At 37.3% G+C, this 20,785-nt stretch overlaps 2 protein-coding genes across 3 annotated transcripts; both read right to left on the bottom strand.

Annotated features, from left to right (window-relative positions):
- Positions 1 to 1,152: 1,152 nt before the first annotated feature.
- LOC107298593 (kinesin-like protein KIF27) lies at positions 1,153 to 6,680 on the bottom strand. Its single transcript, XM_015827969.1, has 3 exons — positions 6,383 to 6,680; positions 3,150 to 3,350; positions 1,153 to 2,164 (listed from the first exon to the last, which is right to left on the bottom strand). Exons 1-3 carry the CDS (start codon positions 6,678 to 6,680, stop codon positions 1,170 to 1,172), a joined length of 1,494 nt encoding a protein of 497 aa, XP_015683455.1. The 3' UTR covers positions 1,153 to 1,169.
- A 3,037-nt stretch (positions 6,681 to 9,717) lies between these two features.
- CUNH9orf64 (chromosome unknown C9orf64 homolog) lies at positions 9,718 to 20,057 on the bottom strand. Of its 2 annotated transcripts, none has more exons than XM_015827967.2 (5): positions 19,900 to 20,057; positions 16,312 to 16,693; positions 15,042 to 15,301; positions 13,796 to 13,991; positions 9,718 to 10,190 (listed from the first exon to the last, which is right to left on the bottom strand). In XM_015827967.2, the coding sequence occupies exons 2-5, from the start codon at positions 16,646 to 16,648 to the stop codon at positions 9,958 to 9,960; spliced, it is 1,026 nt and encodes a 341-aa protein (XP_015683453.1). In that variant the 5' UTR covers positions 16,649 to 16,693; positions 19,900 to 20,057; the 3' UTR covers positions 9,718 to 9,957. The 2 variants fall into 2 exon arrangements, with proteins under 2 accessions (XP_015683453.1, XP_015683454.1); XM_015827968.1 differs by having other exon boundaries at positions 16,312 to 16,661.
- Between the last annotated feature and the right edge of the window lie 728 nt (positions 20,058 to 20,785).

Below are 20,785 nucleotides of genomic sequence, written 5' to 3'. Positions count from 1 at the left end.
TGTTCTGTGCAAGCTAGAATCTGATTCACAGACTATCTGGCAGGTTTTATCACACATCCCATTCTAAAGCTACACGTACAGTTTTCTCATACACAGTCAAATTTGTATTAAAAAGGAAAAGAGACAAAGCAACTTTAACACTTACTTATTAGAAGCAATTTCTAGTGATCAAGAAGTACATTTCCTATAAGTAGCATTACATGTATGTAGGTAATAATTTCATACATTTTTAGTGTTGTGAAAATGGAAGGCAAAAGTACTGAACTAGTAAAATCCAGAACTTTGGATAAGAAATACAAAATTCTAGATTTGAAGAAATTCCTTACTTTTACAAGAACTTTTTAAAACAAAATTCATAAAGTTCAGCAGGTTCCCCTGATTATGCATAATGACATTTCAGAAATCTGAGAAGGAAAAAAGGCCTATTGTATAACTTTTTCTTCTGCTAATTTAAGATTCACCCATAACTATTTCAAGTTTATGTCCCACTAGGCCTACCCAATAATTTAATTAAAGTGCAGAACATTACTTTTATTAAAGTAGCTCTGATAAGCAGAATATGGAAATAAAAGAGCCATTTTTAATACCCAAAGGACACTATTTGTTTACAGTTAACATATGAGAAGAAAAAATCATGCCTCTGGATGTTGGATTTTATAAATTCTATGTATATTGGTTGAGTCATAGAGCAAGGAGAAAGAGACAGGAACAATTGCAAACAAAGGAATTGTATGGAGAAACAGTTCATGCTGAAATGAAAATGAAATGTTAGCCAAGAGAAAAATAACAGAACCACTGAAGTTTTAAAAGAATGCTTCATTATTTGTCAGCTTAAAAAAATAGTAAAAAATGACAAATGATCTGTGTTAGAAAAAGTAGCTAGACAAGTTCCAAAGGATAAGCTGAAAGACTTCTCAGGCTGGGGATGACCTACCAAAACTCTGACCTTTGAAAGAAATCCATAATTCCCTGAGAAAAGATCTCTTCTGCTGTATTAATGATTGTACTAAATTGAGGTATTGTTCTCCTGCTTGTTTAACATGCCTCTCAAATTATCCTGTAGGACCGATCAAGCTGACATGTTGGAATGGGAGGCAAGGTAAACTCATTTGAACAAAACTGCCTTAATGTGCAGACAACACTTCTGTATATAATCCTTTTATTGGCCCTTACATTAAATGTACAGTAAGTACCTGATATTTCTTCAGCTCTCTTTTAAGTTGAAGAATCGTGATATGATACGGTCCTTCTTGGTTGGCTACTGTTCCACTGTTCATCTGGGGAATAGATGCCTCTCTCCTAAGTTCCTGAGCTACACGGATCCATTCTTGTAGTTTTTCAAGTTGATTTTTTGATAGGTTGGCAATGTTTTTAAAATCAACAAGAAATAAATAAGCTTCTTCAATGCAATTTCGCAAATTAAAACTTTCGATTTGAAATTGAGCAAGCTGCTGTTCAAGGCAGCGGATTCTGTTTTTGTCTTGGCATAAATCCTGTGACCCTTGACTACCAGAGGACTGTCCATTAGTTTGTTGGTTTTGCAAGGCTTCCCGAAGCAACTTAATGGCAAGCTCCATTTCATCTATACGATCCCAGTCTGGGTTATAGTTGACAATAGGTTTGTTCCTAATATTTTTTGCTCTATTTGCATACTTGATGGAATTTAATGATTCATCAAAATCAGAAGAAGATGGACTAATACATGTTATCATGACAGTCTTTGCATTGCCTCCTAAAGAGTCTTTAAGGATACGTGTGATTTTAGTATCTCTATATGGAATGTGTGCATTTTTTCTCTTTGGGTCTCCAAGTGCACTGATCACATTTCCCAGAGCTAGTAAACCACTGTTGATCTGAATTGATTCTTTGAATCTTTCACCAGTATTGCCAGTTTTTGTAACTCTTTCGGATCCCGCAAGATCTACAAAGTGAAACTTAGAAGCAATCTGCTGTCCTGAACTTTGGGGAGAATTTTGTGCACACTCTGTGTCCTTCTGCAAAGGTTGTTGTTGTTGATAGACACTGATGGTAAAAACAGCATGGGATCGGCTGGAATGCTCATTCATTTGGGTTGTCCCTGTATGTCTAGCAGCATTCCCCGTTTCCAACAGGCTCATCACTTCTTCTGTACTTTCCACTTGGCAGTCTTTGGCACCAACGATTACTTAAACAATAAAGGTTATAAATATAACATTTTCAGAAACATTCAGATTAAATTTTTAACAAATATATATAAGCAATCAAGTTATTTTTCAAGCAAGAAAGAATTCATATAAAATACAATATAAAATAAGCAAGCATGAATATGTGCAGCAAATGAAGTTTTCATCAAAATGTATGTTGTGATATCACAAAGATGCTTTGCCTCTTATATACTTGTACTTAAGAACTAGTATTTGTATGTAGTATAACATACATACAATTGTAGATTTGTAGATTATAAACTAATAGTTGAGTGGTAGTACAAATTCTTTGCAAGCAAAAAGTCCCATTCAATGTCTGCTATCTTAGGTAGAACTGGAAAAAAAATCTGTCAGAAATCCTGGAAAGTCACTGACTGTCAGTATAACCACTAATGAGCTGGACAAATTGATGATCTAACCTAGTATTCTTACAATATTTTTAACTATACTCAATTGCATAAAAATAGTTGCAGAGTCAATAGAAGGATAAGTAGGGAGTATTTTTGGATGTGCCGATACTTGTATATAGCTGTATGAAAATTTCATATTTTATGATGATCCACTGTGCCTCTAAGTGAGATAACAAATGAAAAGAAACTTTAAATGGAGAAAAAAAATACTCATAGCACTACAATGGACATTTGGAAAAAACGCATGCATTGTTATTCTAGAAATATTCAGCTAAACAGTAACACTTATCTATGTTTTTAACTTTGCTGAAAGGTGATATTTTAATTATGACTGACATCAATTATTAAACATTGACAAAGACTATTAAAGTATTACATTTAAAATACAAATTACTTTGCATAAAAATGAAAGTTACATTTCCTCTGAACAATTCAACTTTAATAAAATGAACTTAACATTTCTTAGAGGTACATCTGTAGAAAATATGAACATACATTTTAAAAATGTTTCAAAATTGTTAGCAAATAAAAATGTATTTGAAATTTTTATTTTTACCTGTATTGCCCTTTTCATCTTCTCTAATATGCAAATCTTTCATAGAGGTCTCTAGTTCCAGGAGATCTCTGAGTTCTTCTTTATAGACTTCTATGTACGAAACTTTCACTGTAAAATCAGTATTATGGTTTTCAGAAATAATCTGAAATATTTCTTGAATTGCCCGTGGAATAATACCTCTCTCTTCTTCTGCAACCGATGCTAAAATGAGAAAAAGAATGTAATCCAAACACAGCTGAAATATGCAGACTCCCAAATATCATAGCAATACTGAAAATGAAGTAAAAGGTATCTGAATGACTTTTAGCTCAATATGCTATATTTATGACACATTCAATTATCAGGGTCAGTCATACCAGCAGAGATAAAAATACAGGAAAAAAACTACCAAGCAATAACCAAAGAAACCTAAGAAAATATTCAGTGTCACAGCGGGGGAAAAAAATTAGAGAAACTTACTTTCCTTTCTCCTTCTGATAATCCCCAGAACACCACAGACACTTCAGAAAATTGAGATGAGGAGCTCTGGACTATGGCTTATTTATGGTATGGTTTGAAGGAGAGGATATGGCTCATGTTTGGGAGGGTTCTCCCCTTCTCCCTTAGTCCCTGACTATGAGGGATAGAAATGTACTTCATAACTACAGTATGATGCTGGTTACCACCCCTAGTGTTATAGTCATGTGTAAAGTTTTAGGAAACGTACTCACAAGGAAAATGTCACCAGTATTTTAAAATAACACTGCAGTTCCTTTATCTACCATTTTATCTGACATATGTAAAAATAGCTAAGAAGAACATGTAGAATACCCATTTATATTGGTGGCCTTCTTTCTTCAGCATTTACATTAACAGGTATAAATATCACCATAACCAAAATTACTTTTTTCATTTCTAATATTAGCACTCTTAAGGAAAACTATGTATTCTAGGGGCAAAATGCCAACAAACACAGTCTAAATATGTTCTAGGTTAGAAGTAATAAAGCTAAATATTTCTTTTACAGAAAGGTATTTCTTGTAAAATGAATTTGTACAGTCAGTAGATGAGGAAGATATCATAGCCAGTGCCTACCTCCATAGTCCTGTCTTGACCACCAGCTTTCCTGTATTCAAAATAATTGGCAATGGGCCTACTTAAATACAACTGTTTAGGATAGGATTCACACTTTGTATTAAGCTATAGTGTGGCTTGTCTTGATTCATGCGTTTTGCAAACAGTTATTCATGAAACAAACAAAGCATGTGTAAATTCATAGTTTGATTAAAAAGAGCTTCAATTTCATGTTATTTTGTGAGGTTTCTTTATAATTTATTAGAATATTTAAGGTAAAATTAATAGCTACATAAAAAGATATGCTCAATAAGAATAAAATATCAATAAATTAAAAGTTTATAATTATCATAAAATTTAAATGTTAAAACTCATTATATTGTCTTAAGAAATAGACATCTCTATCAAGATATAAACATTTTAATATTGATATCATCACTGTTTGTCATATTCCAAAGATAGCTCCATGTAATCATGTAAAGCAAAAAAGGGAAAAGGAGAAAAAAAGGGTTGTACTTCACATTATTTGGTAATTGTATGAATTTAATTAAGCACTTTATATTAAAATTTATTTTAATACCAAAAATCCACTTCCTTGGAAATGGGACTATGCTAAACTCATTGTTCAGATTAGCAGTATTTCATCTAGTATACAGGTAGTCCTTGATTTATGACCACAATTGAGCCCAAAATTTCTATTGTTGAGACATTTGTTAGTGAGTTTTGCCCCATTTTATGACCTTCCCTCAGTTGTTAAATGAAACACTGTAGTTGATAAGTTAGTAACCTGGTTGTTAAGTGAATTTGGCTTCTCCAATGACTTCGCTTGTCAGAAGGTCACAAAAGGTGATCACATGACCTTGGGACACAGCAATGGTCATAAATATGAACCAGTTGCCAAACAGCTGAATTTTGATCATATGATCGTGGGGATGCTGCAAAGATCATGACTGTGAAAAACAGTCATAAGTCACTTTTTTAATAGCCATTGTAATTTTGAACGGTCACTAAATGAACTCTTGTAAGTATAGGATTACCTGTATTATTGACATTCCGTCAAACAGTACATAGTGAAATTTTATCACCACTTTGGTGTCCATATTCATATCTGGTACTACAAATGTAGCAAGAAATCGGGGGAAAACAGTATAGCACAATAATGAACAATACTCCTTCCTTCTGACCCTCCATACTCACCACAATGGCCTGGTGTATATTGAGTTTGGATATACATTTTGTGACATCAGCACATGATGAAGACACATAGGTGAATACAGATATTTCTTACTAAAATTCATACTATCTTCCATTGACTATATACAATTCTACCTGCAGAATAGGCACCATTACTGAAATGTTTTTCTGTCACTTGATGCTTCCAACACTAGAGAGTGCAGAGAGTTAGGAAGATGATCTTGACAAAGATATGCAGGAACTGTTACATGGACAAAAGGGGCTGAAGCATTTTTTTAAAGTCCAGAACAAAAAGATAACATTTACAAGTGGTTCAGACAGATGCCTCTCTAATTCACTGAATTATGATGAGCAAGTATAGAAGAGTTTCAAGATTCTTTTACTATAACCAATCTCAGTTCAAACAGTTTTAGCCTTTCTCAAGTTGATTTTCCCAATATGGTCCACATAATGGGGCATCTGGCCTAAATTTGCTCTAAGAATTGGAAGACTCCCCTTCTCACAAATTTGTATGGAACCGCTAAACTAGCTAAAAGAAGACAACGGGAGACTTTATTTAATGTAATAGCTATTCCAAAATTGGTATCTTAGAAAGAAAATGACATTTGATAGAAATGCCTTTTATAAAAGTAAAGATTACTCTCAAAGTACCCAGCATAATGTTCTGATAGCATCTACAAAATGTGTGACAAAACTAGAATGAAACATGCCACATTATAATACTATGGCTTTTGTTCATTTAAACTAAAATATTTTAGTCCAATAGTTAATTTGGAAATGTTAGGTAGACTACTGTAATCTTCATGTTGCATATTAAAACTATGTTAAATAGAATTACCCAACCTTTAAACCCAACCTGTTCTAAAATGAAGAGTCAGGGATAGCAATTATCAGGAAATATTCAATTTGTGAAAATATTGCTCGTACTATTCCTTTTGGTGATTTTTTGACCATACAATTAAATAATAACTTTTTTCAGAACATACCAATGTGACCTCCTCCAATAGTATAAGTCTTTCCGGAGCCTGTCTGTCCATAGGCAAAAACTGTAGCATTATATCCTTCTATCAAAGATGCCACCAATGGCTTAATACATGTTGTATATACTTCATCTTGGGTTGAATGCTTGCCAAAAACAAAGTCAAAAGTGAAGACCCGGTCTTTTCCAATGATAATTTGCTGAGTATTTGAGATTAATCTCACACATACTTGATGATTGTGAAGTATTTCTTTGGAGAGCAAAGGTCTTATTCGTACTGCCACTTTAACAGGAATTTCTTCCATTGCAGCTTAAATGAGCATGTGCATTTGTTAATTTTAATGTACGCAACTTTTCTTTAATTCTTCATACTATTCTCAGTCTTCTACATTAGATAATAAAAGATATTCTATAGGAAGCAAAAAATAACATTTTAGAAATTACTTTCCTTGAAATAAAAAAAAAAAGCTAAATCTTGGAACATTTTGTTCTTCAACCAAAGCTTGCTACTGAATTAGCTTTGTATTTAGTAACTGCTGAAAGAATAATATGTTTCTTGTTCAAGAAGAATGGCTAATTAAACCCTTGATGTCCAAAATAGCTTAAAACTCAATGTGCCCCATCTGAAATGTGTGTTTCTCTTAACATACCTAGTTGGTCAGATATAGATTACTATAACTCTTAATCTCATTTTATGATTTAACGCTGTGCTGCTTTCAATTGCTGTTGCACATATTCAGATTTTTAACTACGATTTATACTTTAGTCTAAAGTCGCATTTCGTTACTTAAAACTAATTACTAAAATAGTGGAAACTCCTTCTGTGATGCCATTTTGTGCTATTTTTCCCCCGTGTGCAGGCGTTATCTTTTTCTTTAAAAAATTACCATTAAAGAACGTTATATTCAAGTATGCGCTATTAAATTATAACAGACGTGGCTACCATATAAGAGGGTTTTTTAAACCGGTTTTTACGCATCCTCACCACCATCCCTTCCCACCCGATCTCTCTGACACGCTCAAACTCAGCCTACGCGCCTTCCCTCCCGAGCGCTTCCGCTTAGCTTGCGCTATCCACGTTAGCCTTCGAGTTAAGATCCAAACGGACTCGCTCGCGGAGGGACCAGCCCGTCGGGCAGCACCTACCTTGCTGAGTTTGCGGCGGACCATAAAACTCCTACTTCAAGGTCTAGAGGGGCTGCCCTCCCCCCACAACAGCGGCAGTACCACCCGGACCTCCCCCCCCGCCGCCGCTTCCGCCTTTTGTTTACATTGGTTCACCAGGCAACTACGAAACGCTCCCGCCGCTGACAGAACCAGCGTCTTCCCCGAGGCCGGCGCCACCGCCTTCGCCTCGTCTGATAGGCCGCCAAGGGTAGCGCGCTCTGTCGGCGCAGGCGCACTGGTGCCGGAGTTGCCATCTGCCTTGTCGGGCAGCGTTCCCGAAAACTGAGGGAGGGAGGGAAACGCCTGTTCCTTTTTTGCTTTAAAAAGGGGGGGGGGGGGGGGAAGCGTCCAGCCTTGACAACTTTAAGATTTGTCGACTTCAACTCCCAGAATTCCCATGCTGGAGTTAAAGTCCGCAGGTCTTATAGTTGCCAAGGCTGGACACCCCTACTTTTAGCAAAGGGACCACGAAAATGAACTTAATTTACACTGAAGTGCTTCGCTTAATTCCATTGCTACTGGATTACAAGGATAAGTGGCACGTGTGTGAAAAAAGAATCCTAGATGATAATGAAGCATCTAACTCCTCGACATGGTATCTTCAGATGTTATCATTCCCAACTGTCCTTGTTGATGCGGGGGGGAGGGGGGGGGGCAGGCATCTCACCCCCGCTTCCCCCAGTTGAAAGCCATTTGGACAAATCACCCCCTAAAGTCAAGCTCACGAATGGTTTATCTTCTTTACGTGATGCATGAAGACTGAAATTGTATAAGCTGGAAGAATCCATGATTTGACTACAGGTCCTTGACTTACGACTAGAATAGAGCCCAAAATTTCTGTTGCTACGTGAGAAGTTGTTAAGTGAGGTTTTGCCTCATTTTGGGACCTACCTTGTCACAGTTGTTTAGCAAATCACTGCAATTGTTAAGCTAGTAACTTAAGTGTTAAGTGAATTGGCATCCCCATTGACTTTGCTTGTCAGAAGGTCACAAAAGGTGATCACATGACCTTGGGATGCTGCAACCGTCATAAATATGAACCAGTTGCCAAGCATCTGAGTTTTGATCACATGACCAGAGGATGCTGCAATAGTCATAAGTGTGAAAAATGGCCATATGTCACTTTTTTCAGTGCCGTTGTAACTTCAGTCACTAAACCAATGGTGGTAAGTTGCGGACTATCTGTATAGAAAAGGCCTATTTCAATATCTGTTATCTGCATGCAGAAGAACCAAAGGATAAAAAAAATTGTTCTTTGCGTTGAGGTCAACTCCCGGTGATCGTATAAGGCCATGTGTTGAACCTTCTAAGGTTTAAATATATATATATTTCCCATTTTATTTTATAATCCAAAGATTTCCTGGTAGTCTCTCATCCTGTTACTGCCTAGTCTTTTGAATCAACCAAGTCAACTAGATATTATCTTTTAATAAACAAGGAACAAGTCATTTTGTTTCCTGAAGAATCAGTTAATAATCTTTTGAAATATTACTGATTGCTTTTTGTTGTTGGCTTTTATTCTTTAGTTGTAATTTCAGATAATTTTTTTAAAAAATTCTTGTGTATCAACTTTGAATCAATGTTGCTGAATGACATTACCACGTTTTGAACAAAATAATCCTTGGTAAGCAGCACACAACTTCAGAAGGTACATCAAATGTAAACTGAAATGGTTTTTACTCAAATGCATGTTCAGCTACATGCACACAAGTAGGTAATTTGATTACAATAATATTAATTTGCAAGATATCTTTTGATTTTATATGTCAGTGGTGGCGAACCTATGGCACAGGTGCCAGAGGCGGCACGCAGAGCTCTCTCTATGGGCACGCATGCCGTCGTCCCAGTCCTAGGCCTTCAGCTGGGTTTTATAAAACCTTTTCGCTTTAGGCCTCTGCCGCAGTGTGCAAAAAAAAAAAAAAAGTTTAATCAATCAGTCAGTTTCAACTTTTCCCGGGAAAAAAAAAGATTTTACAAACTTGGAATTGATTGATTGAACTTTTAAGTCCCACCCAGTCTGCCGTTACCACTGCAGCCACACTCACCCGATGGGCCACACCCACCCAATTGACCACACCCACCCAATGGGCCACACCCACTCGGCACCCGACGATGCATAAGTGGGTTTTGGGTTGCAGTTTGGGCACTCGGTCTCTAAAAGATTTGCCACCACTGTTATATGTAATCCAGATTTTTTACAGTTTCACACATTTTAATCAAATCCATTAAGCAAATATATTGCTTGCAGAATTGGAATGTAAATAAGCAAGAAAATGCCTTTCTTCTGATAAAGTGGAGATTAAAGAGCCAAATCTTAAGTGACTACATGGGCAGCCATGCCAATTTTTTTTAAAAAAATTCCAGAGTATATACATGAATTTTGATGCTTTATATCATTATCATTTATAAATGGTGTTAATAGTATATGGAACGTACACAGTGAAAAGGTACTCCTTTCATATCTTCTCGATGATCCCGAGCATAATCCCATAGATAATAATCAAGGAGAACTGCATTGATCTTTTCACCCATGTTCTCACCTTTCTTTTTATAAAGTTCAAGCAAACCACTGCAAATGAGCTCACAACACCAAATACTACAACCTCGAATCTCCACTTCCTGATTATCTCCAAACTGGAACACATGCCCTGCAAAATAGGGAAGGATCAAAGAAAGTAACATGAATAAAGAAAATGGGAATATAAGAAGAAATATTTTAATCAACGTATACCTAACATTTTTTACGTTAACCAGGGTTATTCAAGTTACATATTTTCTGTATTTTAATCTACAAAAGTAATTACGATGCTGCTAAATTGAAAGGGTTACAGTAGTTTTGAATTGCTTATTTATGTCTCACTCCCCACATTTTCTTGGTCCTTCATAACATTCCTAATTCTCTTCCTAACTAGGGGCAAATGTGCCCATCAGAGGGATCTTTGATAGTTCTTCTTGAGTAGACTGTAACTCAAGAGGCTGCCTATATCATATCAGGAGAGGGTCTTCACATAGAGGTAGGCCAGAAATTATTGTTTCTTGGATTGTACTGCACAGAAAAAGGCAATCTTCTTGCAGAAGAAGACATGAAACAAACTACTGGAATCTCAGAAAGAAAATGGCTCAGCTCAGTATACCCTGATCAGATAACAGCTATAGATTTTTGAATGGCAAGAGGAACAAAGATCCAGGAAGTTTAAGAAAGGTAGTAGAAGTAAAAAAAAGAGGTCTATAGTGAATTTCCACAGACAAGATTAAATCGATAAATGAGAGATTCCTAGTGCTTCTGATATACAGTGAGGGTAAAAAATTAATTGACCCTCTACTGATTTTGTACATTTGCCCACTGACAAAAAAATGATCAGTCTATAATTTTAATGGTAGATTTATTTTAACAGTGAGAGACAGAATAACAACAAAGAATCCAGAAAAACGCATTTCAAAATAATTATAAATTGATTTGCATTTTAATGAGTGAAATAAGTATTTGATCCCCTATCAATCAGCAAGATTTCTGACTCCCAGGTGTCTTTTATACAAGTAATGAGCTGAGATTAAGAGCACTCTCTTTTACCTGTATAAAAAACACATATCCACAGAAGCAATCAATCAATCAGATTCCAAACTCTCCACCATGGCCAAGACCAAAGAGCTGTCCAAGGATGTCAGGGACAAGATTCTAGACCTACACAAGGCTGGAATGGGCTACAAGACTATCGCCAAGCAGCTTGGTGAGAAGATGGCAACAGTTGATGTGATTATTCGCAAATGGAAGAAACACAAAATAACTGTCAATCTCCCTTGGTCTGGGGCTCCATGCAAAGTCTCACCTTGTGGAGTTTCTATGATCATGAGAACGGTGAGTAATCAGCCCAGAACTACACGGGAGGATCTTGTCAATGATCTCAAGGCAGCTGGAACCATAGTCACCAAGAAAACAATTGGTAACACACTATGCTGTGAAAGACTGAAATCCTACAATGACCGCAAGTTCCCCCTGCTCAAGAAAGCACATGTACAGGCCCATCTGAAGTTTACCAATGAACATCTGAATGGTTTAGAGGAGAACTGGGTGAAAGTGTTGTGGTCAGATGAGATCAAAATCGAGCTCTTTGACATCAACTCAACTCGCCATGTTAAGAGGAGGAGGAATGCTGCCTGTGACCCAAAGAACACCATCCCCACCATCAAACATGGAGGTGGAAACATTATGCTTTGTGGGTGTTTTTCTGCTAAGGGGACAGGACAACTTCACTGCATCAAAGGGACAATGGACGGGGCCATGTACCGTCAAATCTTGGGTGAGACCTCCTTCCCTCAGCCAGGGCATTGAAAATGGGTCATGGATGGGTATTCCAGCATGGCAATGACCCAAAACACACAGCCAAGGAATCAAAGGAGTGGCCCAAGAAGAAGCACATTAAGATCCTGAAAGGGCCTAGCCACTCTCCAGACCATAATCCCATAGAAAATCTGTGGAGGGAGCTGAAGGTTTGAGCTGCCAAACGTCAGCCTCAAAACCTTAATGACTTAGAGAGGATCTGCAAAGAGGAGTGGGACAAAACCCCTCCTGAGATGTGTGCAAACCAGGTGGCCAACTACAAGAAATGTCTGATCTCTGTGATTGCCAACAAGGGTTTTGCCACCAAGTACTAAGTCATGTTTTGTAAAGGTATCAAATACTTATTTCACTCAGTAAATGCAAATCAATTTATCACTTTTTTGAAATATGTCTTTCTGAATTTTTTTGTTATTCTGTCTCTCACAGTTAAAATAAACCTACCATTAAAATTATAGATCAAACATTTTTTGTCAATGGGCAAATGAACAAAATCAGCAGGGGATCAAATACTTTTTCCCCTCACTGTACATTAATAGAAAGTAAAGGCCGTTGAATTATATTAGAGATTATTTTAGAGTAGACAAATAGGTACAACATTATCAGTATCAATAGTTAAACAGTTAAACACAGTTAAACACAGAATTGTAAACAAGCCAACATGCCTCCCTTATACACTAAACATGCAACTATCTGCAGTTATTAAACTTCTTGGAAAAAAAATTCCCAATCATGAAATTGCAAATGGGTAATCAAGTATTTAATGAACTCTTGAATACAAATTTATAAACTTATAAAAGTTCATTTCAAATGGATTGACAAAATGTTGTCCACTATTTTAAAAGTCTGCATGGCTTGCCAGCTATGTGTCTTCAGAATCATCTTAAAATAAAATTGGCCTCCCATCTAACACACAAATGCTGGAAGAAGTTGTTAATTTGTCCCTGTTTATGTGACGAGGAGAGGCCAGGCACTGCTTTCTGTTATGGCTCTGGCATTTTGAAATAGACCCTCTAGACTTAATTAATTTTACTTAATTAGATTTAAACACACCAAAGCGACCCTGGGTGCCTCACAGGGTCAACATCCAACAAGGTACGGTAAAAAATGGATTGTAATCCAGATATTAGTTTAGCCCAGTTGGTTAAGATGGTAGTTGCAAACTCCTGAATGAAGACCTGCCCCTTTGTATATGCAAGCGATGCTGACACTTGTGCAAAGGGTTTAATTTATGTGGTGACAATTGCCAACTTGACTTTTGATTCTTCAATACTGTCAGAGGGACATAGATGGATGGAAGAAAAATAAGATTTGGCAAACAGAAGTATACATATCAGGGGAAAAAAATCTGGGTATACACGTTTTAGCAATCAAATTCATAAGGTTCATCGCCTAGAAATAATTTAAAAATGAAATGTCTTCTTTCCTAGATACAAGTACCAGAGCAGAAAATTTGGAAAACAGTGATCATTAAAAATCTTAGTTTCCCCTTTTATTTTTTTCTTTCTATATAATAAAAGTGAAAAAGTAAGATATTCAGTTAGCACTGTCTTTTGCATTTACTGTATACTCAAAAGTAAGTAATTGGGGCTTACTCTAAGGCAGGGTGTCAAACTGCCGGCCCGCGGGCCAGTTTCATCATACCGGAGCCAGGCCCACCCCATTGCTGGCAATGGTGAAAAAGCTCCGATACGTCATGCGACGTCACATGACGGCGCGAGTTTGACATGCCTGCTCTAAGGTATCTATGTAGGATTGTAGATTGTCATGAATGAAGGCAATTGTCGATTGTGTTTTCTGGGAATAGATAACTCTCAATTTCTCCTATGTTTATTTCTGCTTCCATACATCAAAAGACTACTGGTATAAAGTGGCAGGTGAAACAGAAATTCTTCATGATCATGAATAATATAATACCTTTCTTAAGTTTGTTCATTAACTCTTCTGAATATCTCATTGCTCCTAAATGAACAAGAACCTGTGGTATCCTGTAATCAGCAAATACAGAGATTCTGGAAATATCATTGAAGCAGCCATCTCCTTTCCCCTCCAACACACTCCAGGTGTCAGCCACAAGGATCTGTGCCCGTTTGTAAAAAGCCACCTTTTTACCCTGGTAGGAAAAGAAGAAAAAAAAACACCCCAGAATAATTATAATGACTGGAATGTAGTCACATTTACAGATTTTAACTGTTATTTCAACCTGTTATTCTTACCTTTCATTTCAAAAGAAGCTAAATATGATGGGAATTATATGAAACATGACAGCTCATATATGAGGAGGTTAAAGTGCCAGACTTAGGAGTGGGAAGATTCAGGATCAAGCCCACCTACATGCAAGAAATCCCCTGAAGGACTCTGAGCCATTCACTATATTTTAACACAAACCTACTCCGTAAGGTTCTTACTGTATTGGAGGAGAGAACTTGATGTACTCTACACTATTTTTGCATTAGTTTCATTATTGCCTAAGCATTGCAAAAAAAGTAAAAAACAGAGATGCAATATGATGTAAAAGCAAAACAAGTAAAAAGAAGCATTCAGTCACATCTCCCCTCTTTCATTTTCCCCCAACTATTACAGTACTTAATTATAACCTGCTTTAAACTTTTACAGCTATTGCTGATATATACTATGTCTGAGTCAATTTTTTTCAGTTTTAATCAATTTCTCTTTTCTCTGAAAGCCATAATCTAGCTTGCCTTGCTAACAAATATGTTTTATTTAAGGGAGCCATTCCTGTCTTCATTTGGTCAGATTTTTGTTGTGAATATTGGATATAGCCTCAATTGCTCTCAATCTTGTATCATTAGCAAGGGTTGTTGTCTTTTCCAAAATTGTGCCCACTGGATTCTTGACATTGTCAACATATATCTCGGTAAATTGTGATATTTCTTATTTAATACACACTGGAATAATTCTTAATACAAGTATTTGTGGTTTCAATTCTGCAGCAGTTTGGGAATATTGGTCATACCATTAATGGCCTCACTATCTATGTTAGATGATAAGAGCACAGGTGATATCTGCTGTGGTATTTTCCACCCTACCACAGCACAAAATGAAACACTATTTGTTTGCAGCAGTTCCTTGTCCATCTTTCTCATCCAAAAAAACATGAAACCAATAGGTTAGCTGAAAATGCAGACTATAGGAGATTTACCTGAAATGTAGCTTCATCTCTAAAAGATGGGAAATTTTCCACTATGATCTGTAATAATTTGGGGGCACTTTTTCCACTTTCTTTAACACATGTGAGGAAGGAGCCCCCAAATTTCTCCAGCAGAATTGTTCCAGCTTCGTTTAGTACACGCTGTCTCTCCTCGATTAAAGGCATAGGCACCTCTGAATCAGAACGAAATGCATGCTTCACCTGATCCAAGGTCATAGTGGCATAATAAGAAGCACTGGTGATGGGTGTTCCTTTAGAAAGGGCAGCAAATAAAAACAATCATTATTAATTATATTTGATGAAATAATTAGTAAAATACAAGATGAAGGACTTTAAAAAATGTTCCAATTAGGAAACAACTAAACTGAATTTATTTAGGCTGATTATCGAAACAACTAAACAATTTATTTCTCACTTAATTTACCTCTGAATATATATACTGGACCTGCTATTGGAATTATGATTTAATATACTTTTCAGATTATGTTAAAAAATGAAAATATTTGTAATTTTAAAATATACTTTTTTCCATTGATTTACATTTTTTTTAAATTTTGTCTAATTCCTGATCTGAGAGGCAGATTCTGGGGAGAAAAAAAAAGTAAGCCTAATTTGAGTCTTGATACTTTGGAATGGGAGTAAACATTTTTATGCTGCTCATTCAGTGTAATAGGTTGCTTAGCCACCAAACTGATACAATGCTATATTACAACAAGGTAGTTTGATGGCATCATATACAATAACATTCATAATCACCTACAAGTAGCCCTCGACTTAACAAACACAATAACCATTCAAAGTTAACAATGGCATTGAAAAAAGTGACACGACCTGTTTTCATGCTTATGAACATTGCAGCATCCCCTTGGTCATGTGATCAAAATTTGGAGGCCTGGCAACTGGCATGTATTTAGAACAGTTGCACCGTCCTGGGCTCACGTGATCACTGTTTGTAACTTTCCCACAAACAAAGTCAATGAGGGAAGTCAGATTTGCTCAATGACAGGATGATTCATTTAACAACTGTGGCAAGAAAGGTCACAAAATGTTGCAAAACTCACTGAACAGTTGTCTTGCTTAGCAATGGAAAAGTTAGGCTCCAGTGTGATCATAAGTCAAGGACTACCTGTAATCTCTTGTAGACTTTATTCTACTTCATGAAAGAGCCGTGTTTATCCTATTGCCGTTCATATATCTGTAGTGTAAAGTCCAAACACAAGCTTCGGGTGTACATCTAATCAGTTTAATTCAGAAAACTAACCTTCGTCCAGGGCTCTGTTGATGGCAGCACAAAGAGACCAATAGCCACTGTAAGTCTTGCCTTTGTATTTCACCAAACATTTATGGTCTTCATGTTCAGACCAAAAGGAAAAATTGAGCACATCAGCAACAAATACCCAGTTCACTGCATCTTCACTTGCTTCCTGTGGGTTTAACTCATGACAAGACTTCCAGCCAGCTACGCTGAATTCCTTCTCTGTGACTTTATCGAACAACATCTCTGCAACCTTTTGCACACCCCTGTCTTCAATGTACACATCTTTGCTGTTTTCTGCGATAAACTTGGCAGATTCTTTAGGATTTAAAACTGCTTCCATATTTTCCTTGTCTCTGTATAAATGTGATAAAGGTTAGTCTTCAACCTATAAATGCAGAATTGATAGAATTCAAGAAAGATACGTAACATTTATTCTGTTGACAATCCATTTATCTTCCCAGGTCTTTCCAAATAGTAAGTAATCCCTGTATGGGCTATGCAGCAGTAAATTCTATCAGTTTAACAGCACTTATTTTCAACTTTGTATACCACTGTTCCCTTGACAATTCAAAAATGTAAATCTTTTCTGTTCTAAAAGCACAGCACCAATTTTGGCAATAATGTTTGTCATTCTCTGCTGATGCAAAAGTCTTTACCAAGTTAATTGTATATATATTAAAATAACAAAACATCTTATTGAGCCTAGCCCAAATTGAACAGAATGGGAGAATTACACAAAAGCCACGCAGACGGATACACATGTATTGTTTAACTGTGGCACTTTGCAACTTTTTTTTTATGATCAAACCTTTGAAAAATATCTTTCAAAAATCCTGGAGTACCCGGGGAACTACCAAAGGATTGGAAAAGAGCTGATGTGGTTCCCATCTTCAAAGAAGGAAAAAAAAACAGACCCAGAAAACTACAGACCAATCAGCCTAATACCTAGGTGGATACTGGAAAAGATAATCAAAAAACAGATCTGCGAACATCTAGAAACAAAGTTATAACTAGAAGCCAGCATCAGTTTGTTAAAAACAGATCATGCCAAACCAATCTTATGTCATTCTTTGACCAAGTAACTAAATTACTAGCTCAGTGAAATGCTGTGGACACAGTATACTTAGACTTCAGCAAGGCATTCGACAAAGTAGACCACAACATACTTCTTGGAAAGCTAAAAAAAGTGGAATAGATAGCATCACCATTAGATGGATTTTTAACTGGCTGACAAACCGTACTCAACAAGTAATCCTTAATGGTACTACGTCTACATGGAGAGAAGTAAGCAGTGGGGTACCACAAGGTTCTATCCTAGGCCCAGTACTCTTCAACATCTTCATAAATGTCTTAGATAAGGGAATAGAAGGGGAACTTATCAAATTTGCAGATGATACTAAGCTGGCAGGAATAGCCAATACCCTAGATGATAGGTTCAAGATCCAGATGGATCTTGACAGACTTGAACACTGGGCCCTATCTAACTAAATAAAATTCAATGTAGAAAAAAGTAAAACTGTACACTTAGGCAAGAAAAACCAAAACTACACATATAGATCGGGTGAAACCAGGCTTAATAGTAGTAACTGTGAGAGGGATCTTGGAGTCTTAGTGGACAATCAGTTAAATATGAGCCAATACTGTGTGGCAGCAGCCAAAAAAGCCAATGCAATCCCAAATTGCACTAACAGAGGGATTAAATCAAGATCATGTGAGGAACTAATACCACTCTATAAAGCCTTAGTAAGACCACACCTAAAATATTGCAATCAATTTTGGTCTCCACGCTATAAAAAAGATGTTGAGACTCTAGAAAAAGTACCGAGAAGAACAATGAAGATGATTAGGGGACTCAAGGCTAAAATAGGAAGAACAGTTACAGGAACTGGGCATGGCTAGTCTAGTGAAGAGAAGGACCAGGGGAGACATGATAGCAGTGTTCCAATATTTGAGGGGCTTTCACAGAGAGGAAGGGGGTCAACCTATTTTCCAAAGCACCTGAAGGCCAGACAAGGAATAACGGATGGAACCTGATCAAGGAGAGATTCAACCTAGAAATAAGGAGAAATTTTCTGACAGAACAATCAACCAATGGAAGAGTTTGCTTTCAGATGTGGGAGTTTCATCACTGGAAGCTTTCAAGAAGAGACTGACTGCCATCTGTCAGAAATGGTGTAGGGTTTCCTGCTTGGCTGGGGGTTAGACTAGATGACCTACAGGGTCCCTTCCAATTCTGTTATTCTGAAACCGTCCTTGCAGACCATGTGTTGAAAACAGCAATTTTGTGGCATTAAAAACAACACTTTCCAAAGATATCAAGGATTTCAGATGTTAACAGAGGGTTATATGTGAAAATTAGCACTTAGATATTCAAGAAATAGATGAGAAATAAAGTTTGTGCTTCCAATATTTCTGGGGGTTTTTTTCTTTCAGAGTCCCTTTCCCCAAGTCAGCCATAGCACTATTTAAGCTTTCTTCAAAGGTACAAGAGATAAATAGATTGGTCATGTAATGTTATCTGATGTCAGAAAGCAAAATTGCAATGGGAGAATAAAATGTAGAATCTTTGCCAAATTGAATTTAGGGACCTCATGGACGAAGTCTATGCCATTGTCCTATGACTTTTGTTTCGTTTTGTCTCACTTCTTAGTCTCACCCCGCCCCGGTCTTCTTTTACGAAGGACTACCAGATCTGGAGGACCACTAGATGGTAGCGAAGAGTTAGGATGTGTTCATATCCATCTGCAACCATCTCTAAGGGATAGGGTAGTAGTCCTATTTTAAACCCAAGTATTAATAATCAACCGAAAGCCACGGTTTCTTATAGAAATTAAAACTAGTTGTGATTGCCCTGAAGGCTTTAGCTCCGCCCACTGATTGCGCAGATTGTGTCGGTGACCAATTACAGTATTTTGATTGTTAGAAAACTTTTTCCCCGACCCGCTTCAGTTAAAAATCAATATTGCCTAATAAAATGGCCAAAGCGACGGGTTTTTTTTTAATTTAGAGAGAGATTCACTTTTTAGTGAATGCGCGAACGGCAGAGATGCAATGGTAGAAAGCGCTCCTGTTTTCAGCAAACATCGCAAGGGTTCACACGAACAATAGGCGTGAAAAAAAAGTTCCGCCCCATCCTCGGTCCCCCAGCCCCGCCACGACTCGCACTTTCACCGATCGCTTTAGGAAATCTTGCTGCTAAGTAGCAGCGAGGCCACTTTAGGCCTGCGCTTTTTCTCCACATCAGAATTTTGACATTTTGATCTAGTCCAGTGCCAGTCATCGAACACACAAAGCGACGCGGGAAGGATCGGATCGTCTGCCAATCAGATCCGATTCCCTGGAGCACTTCTACACCCGCAGGCGCCAAGTCGCATTCAGATTGGTACAGTATTTGATTCTTGGGTGTTTCTACGGTTTTCATGAGAGGCGGAAAGAGAACCAAAAAAAATGTGTTTTCTTTTCCTCGTTCGCTCTTCACATGGCCAAATAAGGGCTGCCTACGGATCTTAGGCCTACGGAAAACACCCGGAAGTGTGCAGACTTTTAGGGAAAATGTCACAACGTCTCGCCGAGAGGTCAAATCCATCTTACCTTTACAGATACTGTGCTCGATTTGGATGTGCTCGCTCAGCGGATCCACGAACGATCTCACGTCGATCTCCTTCGGTACAAAGCGGCGTTTCTGCCTTTCAACCTTTCTCCAATCGTCCTTGCTTCACCCTCCAATCAGAATGGACTATATTTGCATAAATTAGCGCGGAACTCAAAAAGGTAAACGGATGTCGGCGCAAGCTGCAACATGCGGTCTTATCTCGCTCGCAGCTACGTCCATGTTCTGTAGTTTGTGGAATGGTGAATCCTTGGTGGGTTGGGGTTTTTTGCTTTGCACTATTAGTGTCGACTCCTGGCGACTACATTTTTCGGTCCACGGTAGATTTTAAAAACTTTTCAAGTGGCATTCTTACCGGGTGTAAAGGTGATAACTGGCCCACTTTCATTCCGTTTTTTTTAATGGCTAAAGCAGCATCAGAGAAGGTAGCGCCCCACTTAACCAGGTTAACTTAGAAGTGTGTATCAATCTTGACCTTTAGCGAAAGTTCATGGTTTTGAAATGCGACTCTTCAAAATCTTCAGCTCAACTCGTAGTCGACAATTAAATCCTCTTTATACCAGCATGTTTCCTATTATAAAGTTTTAAAAAAATCACCCAGCACCATCCTACAGGGTCTTCCCTTTTATATCAGGACTTTCTCCCTGAACGCTTGGAAATACTGTTCATTCTGAAACAAAAAGGTTTACTAGGAAATAGCATGCATTCATTCATTCATGGAAGTCCCACTGAATTCAACAAGGCTTGCTTGACAAGGTAACGTAAACCTAGACTGTTTTGTTTATCCGAAGTTGAAAGAGTTTTTGCATTGTCCTGTTTTGAAATATCTCGTAATTGCAAACAGGGAGGGAATTCTTTTCTGTTTAG

This window comes from Protobothrops mucrosquamatus, unplaced genomic scaffold (genome assembly GCF_001527695.2).
Source record: "Protobothrops mucrosquamatus isolate PMUCROS unplaced genomic scaffold, P.Mucros_1.0 scaffold4117, whole genome shotgun sequence".
NCBI lineage: Eukaryota > Metazoa > Chordata > Lepidosauria > Squamata > Viperidae > Protobothrops > Protobothrops mucrosquamatus.
The sequence above is the reverse complement of the archived record's forward strand: the minus strand, read 5'-3'. Positions and strand labels throughout refer to the sequence as shown.